We start from the raw sequence: 17500 nt of genomic DNA, 5'->3' as shown, positions 1-17500 counted from the left end.
TGAGTTGGATATGCTTGCATTCACTACTGGGACTTCAGAGCAGAAACAATCGGGCATAAAATAATCTTCCTTCTATGGCAAAGTTGTGAAGAATGAATAGCAGGGAATATGTTAATTTGTACCCGATCTAGTCACAGCTACCCTCAGGTCCCACTGTGAAAGTTCACATTTAATAAGGTGTGATTAACGGATGCTTGAGGAAGCCAAAAATTGTACGTTCTGAAATGAAGGGGAGATCTGGCAGGAGGGAAAATACAGGAGAAACCACAGATAGAAAAACCTAAGTGACAGGGAAAGTGGTGGATGCCTGGAAATTGGGACTTAAACTACATTTCTTTGTACGAGACTTTCCTGTGTTTGCATACATGCAGATTTTCTTGGGTTTTAGTTCCCCCCTCCAAACCGTCCCCTTTTCAGCAAAATAAAAAATTCACACTCTCTATACTGAGTTACTGAAGTACTGCTTTTGTGATCTGTTTCCTAACATGCACTTCTGCCAGTGTTACCTGCTGGTCACAAGACAGGTCTGGACCTTGAGCTATACATGATTCTGGCTTTGCACTGAACCCAGGGCCAGGAGCAGCTGTCCTGTTATTCTGAGTACCACCTTTGTTCCAACAGGGAAATCCCAGCCTGAGCTTAGGAGACTTTAGCACCATCAAGTCAGTTACTCAAATTAGCTTAAAATCCCAAAGCGGCCTTGATCTATGCGCTCTCTGAAGACCAGTGCTGCCAGGAGAAAGCCCCGGTTGCATTGGGAGCTCTTCCACTTCTCCTCAATGTCACTCCTGCTCCATTACTTCAGATTTCCTTTTAGAATCACACTCTTCTCAGCCCACATTCCTCCACCTTCACCCTTCCTTCCAACCAGTCACCCAGCACTTTCCCCAAATGGAAACCTGCTTCTCAGCCACCATCCAGTGAGGCCATGTGCTCATCCCTCTTTCCTTGCCTGCTTTCCCCACTCTTTGCACATGACTCTACGATGTTCACCAAGGACTGCACTCCTGATATTGCTACCTAGGACTTCCCTGGCATGGGTAATCAGCTATATTTTACAAATTAATTCAGAAGACAGAAGATTAAAATAGCTCGTGTTTTCAGGTTAACTAATATTGTCCCTAAAAAGGCTATATTAGAACTATTTAGTCTACCACATCCGTATTAAGAACTGTCTAGTTTTGATTTGAAGGAACATGACAGCTTGAGCAAAGTTCTTTGTCCAGACAACACACAACATACCTTAGCAGTGCACAGCATGCAGCTGTTACAACACTAATTGAAATATGTTTTTAAATGTATCACGTTTCTGAACGTTTGCAGAAGAAATTTTTTCCCATGTGCAAAACACAGTATTTCAGCCATTTAGAAGTCCCTAATCCCTACAGTGCATTAGTAGGCCATAAAATAAAGCTGCAGTAAGGTGGTTTATACTAGGGATGGAGAGAGGTCTAGGTTGTAGGCAGACAGGGAGAAGCATCCCATTGCAGGTGGATAGGGACATTGTAGGCACTCTCTGCTGCACCCAACAAGAGTGCCATCATTCAGCATCAAAACAACAGTGGAATAGAGATGGGTCGAAAAGAAGCAGATTTGGTCATCCCTCCCTAAAAGTTTTGCTCAGTTCCATCTGAGGTGACCTACGTCTTCCATAAGGGATGGAGCCAAGGAGAGTGTTATCCAAGGCAGTTTGCAGGAGGGCTCATGAAACACTTCTATGTCATCAGGTGGATGTCTGATGTAACACACCACATTTTGCAGTGAAACTAGGTGATAAATCCGCTTCTAATACCTAAAGGAAATGTTTGGATTTTTTTTGCATTTTCCCATCTGCAAAAAGAGATTCCCAGGGAGGCCCATGCTCAGGTTACAGAGGGGAAATTACAACCAATCGCTTCTCAAAGTCTCTAAAATTACATCTCTCTTAAAGTAAAGCAAATAAATATATAAATAATCTCTAACAATAAGTAGCTCTCAACCTTACTGGGCTAAAAGCATGTGACTGAAAGGCTACACATTTCCCATTTGCAGTGGTATAAAAGTCATAAAGCATCAGATCATAAACTGTCACCAGCCCCAGACTAAATATCACCAATCCTTTGCCTAAAGCAAATGGGTATTTTTGCTATGGGAGGGGGCTCATCGAAATCTCACTCTTTGGAGGGAAGAAGGAAACATTTTTGTGACAGCTTGTTTTTATTTTTTAAAGGTGGTTCTTTGAAGCTGCTTAGGGGTTTGGATGTTAGATGTGGTCCCAGTGGAGCTGGATTAGCGTCCAGAGCACAGCGAAGTGGTCAAAGGTACAAGATAAAGGCAATTTATATATAATTGCTCAAGCTGCACCTGTTCTATTTTGAATAGGAGACTTTGTCTACAGAAGAAATTTCACAAGCTCTGAATATATCCCTTTTTTTTTTTCTTTCTTTATTTGAGTGTAAAATGGGAAAATCTAAACTTGTATCAGAGTAAAGCAAGAAAAAATAACCTTTAAATAGCATGTAAATTTTTTATGAATTAAGCTCTAAATAAAGAAAACTCCTGAGCTGGGAATTCAAAATACTAGCCAGAGAGAGCTGATTTGCTACCAGGCTCAAGAACAATATTTAGTTTACAGAATCAATCTGGAAATAAAACTAGTGCTTGCATCAGCATGAAAGCTACAAAAATAAAAAAGAGGTCTTAATAAAATATACAGTGGAAAAGGAAAGGATGAAAGCACTCGCACAGCTATGAGGCCCTCAACAGCCTGCACAAGTAATAAAATAGAATATGATGTAATATAGAACAACAATGAAAGGATTTAAAATTTCTAGGTAGGATTCTGAAAAACCATTTCCAGGTTTTGTTGTGGAGCAGGCAGGCTGCAAGTTCCCTTGTGAAGTGCCGATGAAGCCTTTGCTGGGGTACGGAGGCATGGGTGTGAGGATGCAGAACAAATGCTAACCTTTGCCTTGCTCCTGAGTCAGCTTTCCCCACACAGAGCAGACTGGCTTGCTCTCCAGAAATCAGGATATTTCTGCACATGGAGGTGCTGCATGCTGTTTGCTCTCCTGCTCGCTTACCCACTGCAGCAGCAAAGTGTCTTGAACTTTGTGCTAAGCAGCTTGCAGAAATCTGAGATTACACACATGCAAATGAAGCAGTATCTGCTCAACTGATTTCAGCGTGACCAAAGTTAGGATGGGTTCATGAGGCTCCACAGGAAAATAATTTGAGCACCGATTTCCTGTGCTGCCTACCATGGCCTACACCCTAATTACAGCAGTGCATCATCTGGTTCTAACGAAATAGGATCTTGTGAATCTCAAACTCTAAAATGGACACATAACTTCTCTTTAAATTACATGGCATCCCAAAATTAACTTGGCAGAGTTTGGTCCCGCAGCAAGCACTGGCCTCTACACTAAAATTCAAATCAACCAGAACCAATGCAATTCACTCGTTGCAGTGACTCAATAAATTTTCCTTCTCCACATGAAGTTAGAAGCTATTACAGAACACTGCTAATACTGCATAAATTACAAATTATGGATTGCAAAATTTGGACCCCATTTTCCACTGTGCTCAAGCTGTGGCAGGCACAGCATACAGAGGTGATCATGGAGAGCTCCTTGATCTGTGGCCACACGGTCCTATTAGAAGCTCTTGGGCTGATGAAGCGCTGCCAAATCCTTACCCTTCTTCTTGCCCTGGCAGGGAAACTCAGCACACTCTACCACAGCACCTACAGTATTCCCAATTTTGTCCTTTACAATAGTCAGTTAGCACATAATTTAGGCAGCCCATTTAGTTTTGCAAGTCAACGTTTCTTTTCACCCTAAAGAATTTATCTGAGGTAAATCTTGAGGGGCTGCATGGCAGGATTGCGTGCCTCCACTCCTCTAACACCAGCATGGGTTACAGTAGGTATGTGGAGAATAAAAATGGCCAAAAACAGAAATCTGATTGCTCACATACAAGAATATATATATACATATACAGATTCTTAATGTAGGAAAAAGGACATCATGATAAACAACCCACTGCTTGTGCTTCTCCAGGAAAGACAAGAGGGGCTCCAATTTCTCCTAAAATATGGTTTTAATGAAGTAACAGTGGATCGCGATCAGCTGGTCAGAAAACAGAACGCACTCGGAAGAAAAGCTTTGTCACATTTCTAAGCTCCAAAAAGTTGACTGAAAAATCTGAGCCTCCTCTCACAGTGACCCCAAACACAGAAGATGATATCACTTTCAGTGTGGTTGCTTCCAGTGAATGTGGACGGCAGCTTTGCACATTATTAAAGAACTCACAAGCTTTTTCAAAATGATCAAGTTAGTTTGAAATCCACTTAAGATTCATGTTAAACCATTAGTGAAAGTCCCAGTACCGTGTGCTTCCTGAAGGCTGTGAATGAGTTATGGAGGCTAGCCCAGCCAAGGTCTTCAGAGCTCCCAACCACCTCTACCTAATGCTAGGATGATGTGTGGAGCCTCCAGAAAGGCAAATGCATCTTTAATAATACTTCACACTTTACACAGCGAGTTCCATTGGAGGATTTCAGCCTGCGTGAATGAAGAATTACAACACCTCAGAGAGCTAGGCTGGTATCATTTCCCTCTGCTTTAAAGATAGACAAAGGTGAGAGAAAAATGAAGCAATTTGCTGAAATTCGCAGAGGAAGTCTGTGGCAAGGCAGACGAGAACTCATATCTCTCAGCCTGTGCTTTTGCCACAGGACCATCCTTCCTGTCTCTAAATGCCACCCCAGAGCTTGGTAACGTGCTATAGTTCAAACACATTAAATGTGACACCATATATGACACACATACATGTTCTGGATCATAAGGTTGAGCCCCATCAAACTGTCAGACGTTCAGTCAAGAAACCGGAAGGGACAGAAAGAAGAGGGAGAAGAGTCCCCAAATCAGAGCTGTGGGATGTTTTTCAAGGCAGTAGGTTCCTGTGGTTGTTAAGGACCAGAACATATTTTTGCTTTTACAAATGCAGTTTAGTTTGCAAATCAAGGTGATTGCACACATTTCAGCTTGTCAAATTTTCAGCCTTTCAACCATATGTCTGTCGACCTTATGGACTACCAACTTTATGGGATTGTGCCATATGTCCAGATCCCAACATATATGAAGGCCAGTTTTAACATAAGAGCTTTACGGTAGTAGTGTAGTACACCATAATGCTTGCAGATGGCTGTAATAAAATCATTCAGGAGAGGAAAGGTGCAGGAACGTAAAGCCTTCAAAGCTTCTTCTACTGAATAAACAATTTGATCTGAATAATGTGGTGGGAAGCACATTCCATCAACGAACTAGCTGATCTAGTCCAAAACTTTGCTTTTAATTTTCTTTCCTAATCTCACATGTATTTTAACTTCCTTTTTTTTTTTTTTTTTTTTTTTTTTTTTTTATTTTCCTGCATAGGATTAGCCTAAAATTTGGAAGAAAAGTATGAGAAGGAAAAATAACAAAGCAAAGAATTTTTTTAAAGGCACAGCCCACTTTTGAACTGTGAATTTTTCATATGTGAAATGCCAAATGGTTATGCACAGCCTGGAAGATGAATTAATAGAGAGGTATAAGGTTTTTACCGTCACATAGTGAGATTGAAGGATGATGTGACTTGCTTCATTTCCTGAAGTGGGACTCAGCTTTCAAAGTTAAGGAAAGTTTCCTCCTGAGTAAGCTCTTTCTAACTTGGAGTTTGGTTTATGTCCTGCTGCACAATAACTCACGTGATAACTCTCATTCCCTTTGTCCAACATAACTTGATATCTCTATTATTTGGGGAGCTCCGATCCTGTTCTCCCCCCACAGAAACATGCTGAGGAAGGGAGCGCTGTCTGCAAGGAGGACCACAGCCAGCATAGGTGTGATGGCAGGTCTTTCTCAACCCAAAATATTTCCTAAGCTGACAATCCTCGGTGAGCCTTGGCAAGCTTTCTTTAACTAGACAAATTCAGTTCCCACTTGGGAAGGACGGAAACCTTCCCCAAGCATTAAGTGAGAAGTGAAAAAGCGAAATGCAACCTGCCTCCTCTGCTGGCACGCAAAGTCACAGTGAGAGCCTCTGCGACCTGCTTGCTGTCAGATAGTTGGGCCAGCACGAGCCCTCACACTGCTAACGTCAGTGGGAGTTTTTCTACTGGATTAAATAGCACAGTCTCATCACGTCTAAGAAACAAGGAATTTGATGTCACTGTTCCTTCCCCTGCCAGACTTGTGTTAACCAAGCTATGCTTCTTTCTGAGCACTTTTTCCTGTGTGTGTGACAGTGTGAGACCTCACCCTGCAAGACACTGAGAGCCATGATGGCCACTGCATCCACAGCTAGCCAGATTCACCCCAAAGTCTGCAGATGCACAATCGTGTAATTCAACAGTCCTGTCACCATGCTAAAAAGAAATAAATGTCGAGCTAAGAAAAAGACATCACACCTTGCCTGCTGAAAACCACAGCTTATGCCAGTCCATACACTGAAGCCATCAAATGCAGAGAAGGGCGTTAACACGCGACGCAGCCACGCATACCTGTGTGCTCATATTTGTGTCGCAGCAGGGAACTGCTCTTCTGGAATGTCTTGTCACATAAGTCACACGCATACATGCCACTTTCCGTCTTCTTGATCTTCTTTCGGGACAGACAGGAGTCGGAGTCTGTCATGTCATCGAGGCCGGACATGTAGTCTGGGGTTCCATCAAGCAAGTCTCCCTGTGAGAGAACAACCATCAGTGACACCCATGTCCACAGCCACTCAGCAAAAGCTAAAATAGTGCCTGGGGCTGCTTATGGTCTGTCTGAGCTCAGGAACCCATTGTGGTAATGAAACTCTAGCTGATGGAAACGATAGAGGTCATAAGGAGCCTCAAACACCTCTCTCTTGAATCAGCTTCCAAAACTTTCTGTCTTTGAGCACTCTGTAACAATAGAATTTGCACAAGCAAAGAATGTTTGTCATATGGGTACTAAATATTTTCAGAGAGTGGAAAATGCAAAGGGGAGGCTCTTCACGGACAATAAAAGTTATTGTGATACTACCCAGGGGTGAGTGTAAGCAATAGCTGAGTGATCATTCCTCTCAAAACACTGAAACTTGGAGATATTCTGTATCTGTAGAAAGGGTCTAATTGAATTTTATATTTAGGTACAAATGTTTTTATTATGCAATCCATTTAAATGTATGTCTCCCGACTAAAGGCCTCAAGCTATATTTTTATATTTAATTTTGTAATTTGAAATAGGGAATATTAATAACACTTTTTATCAATGTTCTATCTATGTTAAAACAGCCTTCAGCATTAAGCAATAATGAAAGTGGATCAGTAAATTATTAAATTTCTTGATATTTATTTTGTCTTGATCCAAAGAGAGTGCAAACTTGCATGATAACATACATTTCCATTTGCTATCACACAGTTCAGTTTTCTTAGACTAGGTTTGCACTAATTAATATTAGAGAAGATTAAATAGGCTTAAATACATTTACAAAGAGGGCAGATGTACTGTAAATTGGAATAGTGGAACAGCTGTTATGGAGGTGCAGTGCTATTTATGCTCCTATTGTGCAAAGAGGGATTGCAGCCTGTAATGTAAAACCATACCTGATTTTCACATTTGAAACTATAAAACATTTAGTAGTCAGTAAAATTACTAATGGACCGTAATAGGACATAGGGGAACACGCACATATGTAAAAGAAAAATATTAATCTATAATCAGTTAATTTCATTCAACTAAATTCTGTACATTGTATCTGAATGCACCCAGAAAAAAAAAAAAGTTTAAAAATAGGTGATTTTCTGTAGGGCAGCTCTTTGCTATAGGCATGCAAGCAGCCAAATCCTTTACTACTCATGTATGGATCACTTGAGAAAAGAATTAAAGGCTCTACTCAGACAAGAAGTTCTGCCCCACAGTACATGTCCAGAGAAAGATTTTGCCTGTTCTGGTGGCCAGGAAGGCCAACGGCATCATGGCTTGTATGAGCAGGAGGTAATTGTCCCTCTGTGCTTGGGGCTGGTAAGGACAAACCTCAAGTTCTGTGTTCAGTTTCGGGCCCCCTGCTACAAGAAAGATGTCAAGGCCCTGGAGTGTGTCTGAAGAAGGGCAACGGAGCTGGGAAGGGTCTGGAGAACAAGTCTTATGGGGATCACCTGAGAGAGCTGGGATTGTTCAGCCTGGAGAAAAGGAGGCTCACAGGAGACCTCATTACTCTCTCCAATGTCCTGAAAGGAGGCTACAGTGAGGTGGGTATCTGCCTCTGCTCCCAGGAGACAGCCATAGGATGAGAGGGAGTGGCCCTCAGTTACACCCGGAAAGTTCAGGTTGGATATTAGGAAACATTTCTTCTCTGAAAGAACAGTGGTGCAGTGGCACAGGCTGCCCAGGCAGGTGGTGGAATCACCATCCCTGGAGGTGTTCAGGACTTGTGGAGATGTGGCACTGAGGGACGTGGTCAGTGGGCATGGTGTGATGGGCTGAGGTGGGACTGGGTGATCCTAAAGGGCTTTTCTAACCTTAATGATTCCGTGATTAAGGCTCCTAACTGCTACCTCTCCAAATAATTTCAGTTAATCTGTGGGGTTTTTTGTTTGTTTGTTTGGTTTTGCTGAAGCTTTTCCAGATGGCTGGAAACAGCAGTGGGTGGGCTGAAGGAAGGGGCTCTAGTGAGGAAACACATCAATATGTCTCATTCACAAAGAGATTCAAGAGAAGACAGAAAGCCTTGTGCACAGCCGGCAAATAATCCCCCAAAAAATGTGGAGTAAGAAACCTCCAAACTTTCAGTGAGCTAAATGTGTGAGGATGCTATATGGACCTCTGCTCAGAGGGCTACAGCTCTGTGTCCAGATATGGGGGTGATCCCAAAAGGTCTCTTGCAGATCCTTTTCCCCATGGCTGAAATTCACTTATGCTCACCATGAGGGAAGTCCTGCAGAGAGTATTTCATCAGAAGGTGTTTGTTTTTTGTCTGTGGGATGGGATTTTTCACGGACATTATGATTTAGATATGGTTCTAACAAGGAATAACTGTTACAGCTGTAACCTTTTAACAAATTAAAGCTTTATATCTATTCAAAGGTATTGGTACTGCTTCTGAAACCAAGTGGAAGTTTGGTGATTTCAATTTATTTTCCCACTCCGCTGCATTTTCACAAGTTCAGACTAAAATCAATTGTGCTAATTTTGCTGGAAATACTCAATATAACTTTGGGCTTTTTTTCCTTCTGCAGGAGCACATATCACAAAGTACTAAATTTTAGCCTTTCAAAAGATATTGTTCACAACAGTTTACCTGAAATCCTTGTTTCCGCTGGTACTTTCTCCTTTGCTGCATATCAGCAAAAGTAGCTGCTCCAGTTGGGTAAGTGTAGGCCATATGTGGTAGGAAGCTCATCTGATCTAGTCCTGGGTATGGTCGCAGCCCAGGAATACTGGTCTGGACTGGTGGCATAAAAGTGGCTGGGGGAAATGCGCTCTGCGGTGGAAGTGTTGTGTATAAAGGTTTGGCACTGAATGGGTTCATACCAAATACTGGGTTAGTGCTTTTATCCAGATTATTTGAATTAGAAAACTCCTTCTTGATAAAAGTCAAGTTCAGAGGCTCATCTGAGTTTTCAGATGATGAAGAAACACTGTTGTGTTCTAAATTTACACTATTAGATTTCGTTTTGTTCTTTGTGGCTATAATACTTTTGGGTTCCTTCATTTGTTTTGGTAAAGACAAGTCCAAAGGCTCAGCCTGAAGCTCCTCAGAAGAGAAACTGTTTGGAGTGTAAGAACTACTATGGGAGTTTTTAGAAGATGTGGAAGAAAGATTTAAAGGAGAAGGAGTATTGCTCCTAGAGTGGTCCAATTTATCAACTGGTTTCATATTGGTAAAATGAGGAGGTTTTGTTAGCCTGAGAGGAGTATCACAATTAGTAACACTGTTATGGAGTTCAGCTATAGATGGTGAAGTTATAGAGTCCACAGGCTTTATTGGAGATCTGGCTGACAAAGAGTCTTTAGTGGGAGTGTTGTTGGTGGCAGCCAGCGCCACCTTGGCACTGGTCCTTTCCAGTGATGGTGACCTGGAACTTGAGTACTGGTAGACTTTTCTTTGTTCAAACCATTCCTTCACGAATTCCTGAGGAAGGCCAACAGCAATGGAAATTTTCAGTAGTTCATCAGAATTGGGTTCCATATTCATAGCATAATATGCTTTAAGTACAGACATGTGGTCCTTGTATGGGTTGATGGGGCTAGTCATTCCTTTCTCAGAAAGTACTGATGACAGCAAGAGGGTTTGCTTATCAAACACTCCAGGTTTGTTGGGAACCATGTTCTCATGAGGCTGAAGGACTGCCTTGATCTCTTCGTTCATTTTACACAGGTAACGCTCATGCTGATGCAACGGAATGGGACCAGGAAAGCTTTCCTTACAGAACTGGCATGAAAATGGAGTGGATACATTATGGTTCTCTATCATCTTATCTTCAGTTACCAGGTCTATTAGGGTTCGCAGCTTCTCTTTTTTAATGTTATTGAGCTGTCTCCTCGAGTCTGTGGTTAAGCTCTGGAGGCAAGCTTTGGCTTCATTGACTTTCTCTAACGTATAGTCAATAATACTTTTAGTGGCACCATTATGACTTACTACTGGAAGACCCACGGGGGGAATATTGGGGGAGGTAACTCCTTGTTCCTCTGCTTGAGGGCATGAATCCTTCATATGATAAACCTTCAACTTGGAGATCTCTTCAGCTTTGCAGTCCATTTTCTGCCTGGAAACTGTGTTGTCCACAATCTGCAGGACCTTCTGCACCTCACTTAAATTACTGCCTACTGCAGGAAAGCCAAGTAATGGTGCTTCCATCCCTACACCTAAGTGCTGCATCGGACTTTGAGCAGAAGTGTGAACTCCTAAGGGGCTGGTTGCTCCAAGTCCACCATTCATAAAAGGACTAGTTGCACTAAACCCATGTGAGGCCATAAGAACCTTATATTCATTGAAATCTAGTGGTTCTGTTTTAATTTTCAGTAGGCCTGTTTGTTCAGACATACTAAGTGGTTTGCCATTCTCCAGCTTGTTTCTCAGCTGTGTAATGGCTGAATTAGTAGGAGAAGAAGATACAGAGTTAGGAGAAGAACCCGTCTTGATATTGTTTCTCATTCTGCCATTTACAGAGATTAAACCGATACACTTCTTGCTGCTGATGTGCGAACTGTAGGAGCCAGAATGCGAGAAACGTTTCTTGCAGTTTGGACACTCATATGGTTTTTCACCTAAAATGACAATTAAAACCAAATGTTAATTATCGTTGTTGCTGCTATACTTGCAAGTGATTGCATCTGATACCAAGCCGATCGTCTGTATACCCACTGATTTCCACAGTGAGGAAAATATCTGTTCTCTGCATACAGCCATGTACCCCCACTGCTTTCCCCTCTTCTTCACAGGTCTGGAGGTCAGTTTGGAACCGCAGTCTCCAGCCTGGCAGTAGGTGCCAAGGTGTGAGCTTGGCTCCAGACAGACTGTTGCAGTCAAAGGTAAGTGCCCTGTGGTTAACACAGTCAAATCAAATCCAGACTGTTCAAATTTGATTTGTTTTGTCTTTTTTTTTTTTTTTTTTTTTTTTTTCCTTCAGAAAGGAATTGAGTTGCACTGAAATTGAGCACATTGTGAGAAACTGAGTCCTGATGTTACAATCACATCTGCAGAGGTGGGGATTGGTGCCTGGGCAGAGCCCGGTTGCATTTCAGGTCTGTCAAGCAGAAGAACCGAAATGCACAATTCATTCAATATAAGGTATTTTGCACTTGCTGCTTATCTGAGAATAAGAGTTGTCTTTGACTGCTGGGAACTTGTTGTTAAAAAAAATACAACGGACTCTTCAGGATCTGACTGAATAGAAATGAGTGAATGGTTCTGAACTCAAAGTGCTGAACAATGTAATATTATTTACAAGAAGCTTTAGTATTTCCAAATCTTTCAGCAGGACCCCGGTATTAACAGCATGATAAATGAGGATAGCTCAGATACCATTTATGAAATACCTTGGTAACTCCAAGAAGCCAGAAGCAGAACAGTGTAAATTTTAAGCAGTCTTTAAAACTCAGCTAATTAAACAAAATGCAAATGAGCACACCAGCACCTCCGCTACTTACCACTGTGAATTCGCAGGTGTTCCTTCAGATGGTGTTTATATTTGAAGGCCTTGCCACACTCAGTGCATTTGAACTTGCGATTGCCTGCTCCTTGGGTCAGCATTTGGTGCTGGGAGAAAAAAAAAGACACCAATGTGAATTTTATGCAAGAGAAACCATGAATTTCTAACTTAAAAACAAAAACAAAATTAATGTGGCTCTGAATTTATCAAGCAGACCAAAAGGTCTGCGTGTACATTTATTTGTCTCATCAGTGCTGCAATAAAAATCAAAATGTTGGCAGTAAACCGAAACAAATGAGAACGTACTTTCACATGAGCATTCGATATTTGTTTTAGAATTATTTCCTAAGTCTCTCATCAGAAATGTGTTGCTTTAAGGTATCTTACAATGAGAGAAACTGTTTTATAAGAAGATTTGTGGTTCTTAATATTCCTAGCAGATCCTGAACATGTGGGGCTCTGCTTGTTTAAAAATTCTGTTTACTGCGTGCGTAGAGAAGACAGAAACACTGCCGTTAGTGGCATTTTGTATAAGATTTAATTCATTATCAAGCAGAAGAGACTGTCTTTGGCATGAGCTGCTGCTGGAAATATTTTTTAAATCACAGACGCCTGCTACCTTCCGTGCCATGCTGTCCTCAGCACTGTTTGGAGGGGTGAGGGCAGGTGGGAAGTTAAGAGTGTCATAAAGATATAACCAAAGGCAGCTGAGCTTTTTGCACCATTTGCACTTTGAATTTGGGGGGGAAAAATAATAATAATAGTAATAATAACGCAGCCATCCGCTCTGGATGCTCAAGGTAGGAGGTCAGCCTTTTGCAGGCAGCGACGACACAAAAGCCCATTGCAAGAGAAGGAGGGGGAAAAGGGGGGGGAGGGAGGGAGAATTAAAAAAAAGGCAGCACCGAAACGGTATGACAACTGCGAGGGTGTGCTGCCTCTTCCCACATTCCTGGCGAGACAGATGGTGTTACATGGGACACAGGGAGGTTTGTTCAAACAGCAGCAACCTTCAAAGATCAAGCAGAGCCCAGCCCGCCGCGCGCCATTGAGGGACCCGCGCTCATATGTTGCTGAGTTGCATAAACAAACAGCAACAGCTGTTTTGTCTCCCCCCATCGCCCTCCGAGGACTACTATAAACTTTAGTTGTGCCACTGTTAATATGATACAATCATTTTAATTTACTAATTGTAAATGCCATGAGCAAATGAGGGGACTTTTCAACACCAAAGCTACCATTCATAATGCGCCAGCACAAGCACACTCTCGCATGTGAAATTTCAGGCGGTTACGTCGAATAAATGTTGAAGGTTTTTTTTTTTCCCTTGGTGTTTTGAATGATACAAAGCAAAAAGAGGGGGGAAAAAAACAACCAAAAACTTGCAGTAGATCAGGTTAGAAAAAATGCATATGTGAAAATGTGTTTGCCTACCAGAAAAGCCATGGAAAGGAAAGAATATGAGAAACCACTCCAGAATCTTTTATATTGATTTAAGATCAAGAAAAAGATACAGTTGTCTTAAAAATGCTAATTACAAAATTGGGTGATTAGAAGATGTGTGTTTGCACAACCGAATTTACCTTATGCTGAGAAAAACCTACCAAGAGAGATACAGCTGATCATGATTTGCAGCTTTTAAAGAAAACAAATGCGGCATAAAGCCTTTATAATTTGACACAATGCACACACATCTATTTATTTAAGTTTTAAACATGCCATTTGAGTTTCCATTACAGCCCTCCACAACACCTCTCTGCAGAAGTAACTCTCCTGTGAGGCTGGGAGCAGTTTTCCTTGTGGCACAGAGAGTTCTGTGGCACAGATCTATTGACAGTCTGGTTAGGAGCACTGAGGAAGCTCAGTCACCTGTTTGAGACACACAGCATTTCCTTAAATGCAGCCCTGATATAATATTACATGCATCACATCGAGGGGAAGCTGCTTTGATTTATTGCAGATATGCTGCTGGGATCCACCAGCGATAGATAGCGTGTGCATGTGTTAGTGGCACAATCATCACAAATGATAGCCTCCGTGTATGGGAGGAAGAGTTATTCTGAAAATGCACGATTATATTTAACAAACGATTATATCACACGCAAATAATTTTGCGTGATTGAAAAGGCAACTCAAAAAGTAATGAAAAAATATTGGTGGATCTTCCAGTATGGCTTTAAGCTTTAAGCTCCTATTTGCAAAACTGCAAAGTAAAACTAGGTGAAAAATGGAATTAAAATTGCTGAGATGTTTAATAATGTATAATTAAAATGCTACCGTTTCATTCACTTTTTGAGGAACATAAAAACGAAACTAAAGTCAAGTTAAAGTGCAAATAAAATTTCTAAATTAGAAATTAACACACTCATTCGATCGTGAACATAAGACTATTAAATCATATTAGAAGAGACCATCAAAAAATCATTTAGACCTCAATTAAAGCTATTACCATTAAAAGATCTGCATCTTCAAAATGCCATGAAAAATTAATAATGATTGCCAATCAAAGCAATATCGTTTCTCTAAGGGGTTATTACAGAAAGAAATCACTTAAAGCCAGCCCCCCACCTGATCTGTCCCTGGCTTGTGTGTCACCATATGCCGCTCAAGCTGGGTGCGGTAGGCAAACGTGTAGCTACAGAGAGGGCACGAGAAGTTCTCCTCGTTCTTCTCGTGGCGGTACTTGATGTGCTCCTTGAGGGACGTCAGGCGCTTGTAGCCCCGGTCGCAGTAGGGGCAGGTCAGCAGTTGGGCGAAGGCATCTGGAGTTCCAGGTGGCAGGTCTGCGCCCCGGGACGGGGGGAGAGAGGCAGGCCAAAAGGTCAGCGAGGCAATGGCAGCTAATGGGCTTACTGCCCAGGCCGGTATGAGAGGAATCGCTGCAATCTGCTGCCCAACAGGGATGGTGCTTCCAAACAGCCGCCAACCGCACCGCAAGGCCTGCAGTGCCTCGGGGATAGAGCCCACGTGCAAATGCGGACAGACCCCATGAGGAAGTGGGGACAGGTCCCACTCCTCAATCACAGCCCAGATCTGCTTTGCCACTGAGCAAATCCTTCTTAGGGGCTCTTTCCCCAGTATTAAGCAAAGAACCACAGAGCTATGGGCCATCAACCCCGTATTATTTTGTGTTAAAACTCAATACTTCCCAAACTCGCAACCAGAGTGGCAGCGGTCCTTCCCTTGAAAGTGAGCTTTAAATCAAGCTCTTCAGTTCATCCGCAAAATAATACGAATTTGCTGACTAAAACATCACAATACACTAAAATTACAGCCCCAATCTTTGCTCATGAAATTCCATGCCGCTGCAGCTGTTCTTCAATTTTTAAGGTAAACACCCAGGCATGTAGTGCATTTATAATTGCAACAGCTGCAAGAGGTCAGGATACTGGCTAAAAATGAATTACAGCCTCACCGTTTTCTTCTTGCCCATTGGCCTCTGGAGTGCCAAGGCGAGACAGTTCCTCGGGGGCTTCGGGGTAAATAATGGCTGTGTCGCTGCGCTGCAGGTACTCTGCTATGCTGACTGCATGCCCATCTCCTTCCTCCAGTTTCCTTTTGGCAAAATATTCCTCAAAGTCCGACGTGCAATTTGCATTCTTAACTAAAATGAGAGAAGGGGAAAAGAAGGGGTTGTGAGTGCATCCTGCCTGAGCACAGCCGGAGTTGGAGTCGCAAGGCTGGATCCTTGCTCTCATCAGTTGTGCCCCAGCTCCCAATAAAATTAATACCGGCTTTCCACCGGCTGGGATGGAAGTAAGGCCGGGTGGTTAAATTAACAGCCACACAGGCTCTAAGGGCAGCACAAGAAGTTTATGAGGTCTCGGCAATGCAGGTAGCACTTCATCTAGGCAATTTCTGGGAGGCTCCTGGGGGATTCACAGTTAACAGGCCCTCAAATCCTCCCAACCCTGGCAAACTCAGCTTCATGACAGTTCCTGCTGCAGAGACAATATTTACAGGTGGCGAAGACCACAAGCATCCTCCACGCAAGGTTCTGCCTCTGCACACCAAGGTGGGCAAGCAAAGAGAGCAGTGATGCTGAAAGCTCTCAGCATTCTTCCTCGTGTGGTTTGTTTTTTTTTTTCTTGGAATATTAATTTCTGGGTAATTAACAGTGGGACAGTAGGTTGTTTTAAAAAACATGCTGCTACAAAGGTAGATTTTCACAAATGGAACCATATGTTTTAGACCAGAATTGGTATACTGAGCCTAAAACCACTCTTACAATCTGTACAAGAGTTTTCCATAATAGTAAACCCAATTTTTTATTGTCCGTGCAATGTCCATGAAACGTAATATATTCCCAACCACAAAACATCCTGTTTCCAAAAATATGCTGTTCTTGTCCATGTATGAATGCTGCATACAGGAAAGAACTTAAGAACTCTGGGACACTACAGGCACATACTGCCATGATTACAACAGAAAATAAAAGAACTGATCTCTTTCTTCCCTTTGATTTCTTTTATGAACAAGCTCAGGAAGACGGTGGCAGGGAATTTCAGATACCTGTTTTTAACTGACTGTAAAGGAGAAGAATGGCATGACTGAGTACATTTTTAAAGTATTTATGCTTAGGTGAAATAAGAAAATGAGACAAAGCTGTGAACTATACTACAGTGAACGCAGAAGTAAAATATTAAATGACTTGATTCTGCTCTCACTTATGCCAGGGACCAATATGGAGTAAATTCATAGAAATCAAAAGGGTTATATCAAAAAGAAAAAAGAATTGGGCCCTAGAAAGTTACTGATTTGTTGCCACTGGAAATGGAACCCTTAGCATCTGGAAACAAGGAATGCTTTGCCTCAGTGTCCTACAAAAATGCAAGGTGATAGTTGCAGTCATACCAAGATGTGGCCCTGACTGTGGCACAAGTGGAAATCTGAAAGAGCCCGATTTGCAGAGCTGATCTTGCTCTCATTGATAAGAGTAGATATTCAGCTATGCAAACCTCATCCCTTTAGCCGATAAGATCAAATCCTCCGGCTGAGACAAATATGCCCTATTTGTCATATGGGCAGAGCAGCTTCTCAAATGCTCTGCAGCATTTTAGTGACAGCGATCAAATGGCTTAGTTCACGGGACCCCATTTGTGGAAGAAAACTTCTGTTCCTATCACAATTTTATAGGGTACCGGTACAACGACCAGTTCTCCTCCCCTAGTCCTTCTGTAGCTCTTATTTGTTATCATTTGTGATTAGCATGAGAAATGGTATCTTCTTTTTTTCTCCCCTAAAATAATCAACTTCTAGAGAAGGGAAGTGTGAGTACGGAGGGCCAGATCTACCTTGCCTCCATTTTGTTGCTGAGAGAGAAATGTAACAAAATGGTGGTAGCTGAAGTGCACCTCG

The 17500-nt window shown here is 42.1% G+C and overlaps 1 protein-coding gene across 2 annotated transcripts in view; it reads right to left on the bottom strand.

Annotated features, from left to right (window-relative positions):
- Window positions 1–17500, bottom strand: part of ZEB2 (zinc finger E-box binding homeobox 2) — a 108253-nt gene that overhangs the window by 2753 nt on the left and 88000 nt on the right. For both annotated transcript variants that reach the window (XM_042877891.1, XM_042877892.1), the window contains exons 6-10: window positions 15558–15746; window positions 14711–14925; window positions 12141–12249; window positions 9289–11258; window positions 6524–6704 (exon numbers count right to left, since the gene is read on the bottom strand). In XM_042877891.1, the coding sequence (XP_042733825.1) occupies window positions 6524–6704; window positions 9289–11258; window positions 12141–12249; window positions 14711–14925; window positions 15558–15746 (2664 nt within the window). The remainder of the gene's footprint in view (window positions 1–6523; window positions 6705–9288; window positions 11259–12140; window positions 12250–14710; window positions 14926–15557; window positions 15747–17500) is intronic.

Source organism: Lagopus leucura, unplaced genomic scaffold, assembly GCF_019238085.1.
Source record: "Lagopus leucura isolate 7727_CA_CO unplaced genomic scaffold, USGS_WTPT01 Super-Scaffold_100019, whole genome shotgun sequence".
In the NCBI taxonomy this organism is placed as follows: Eukaryota; Metazoa; Chordata; class Aves; order Galliformes; family Phasianidae; genus Lagopus; species Lagopus leucura.
Note: the sequence above shows the minus strand (reverse complement) of the source record. Positions and strands in the feature narration are given on the sequence as shown.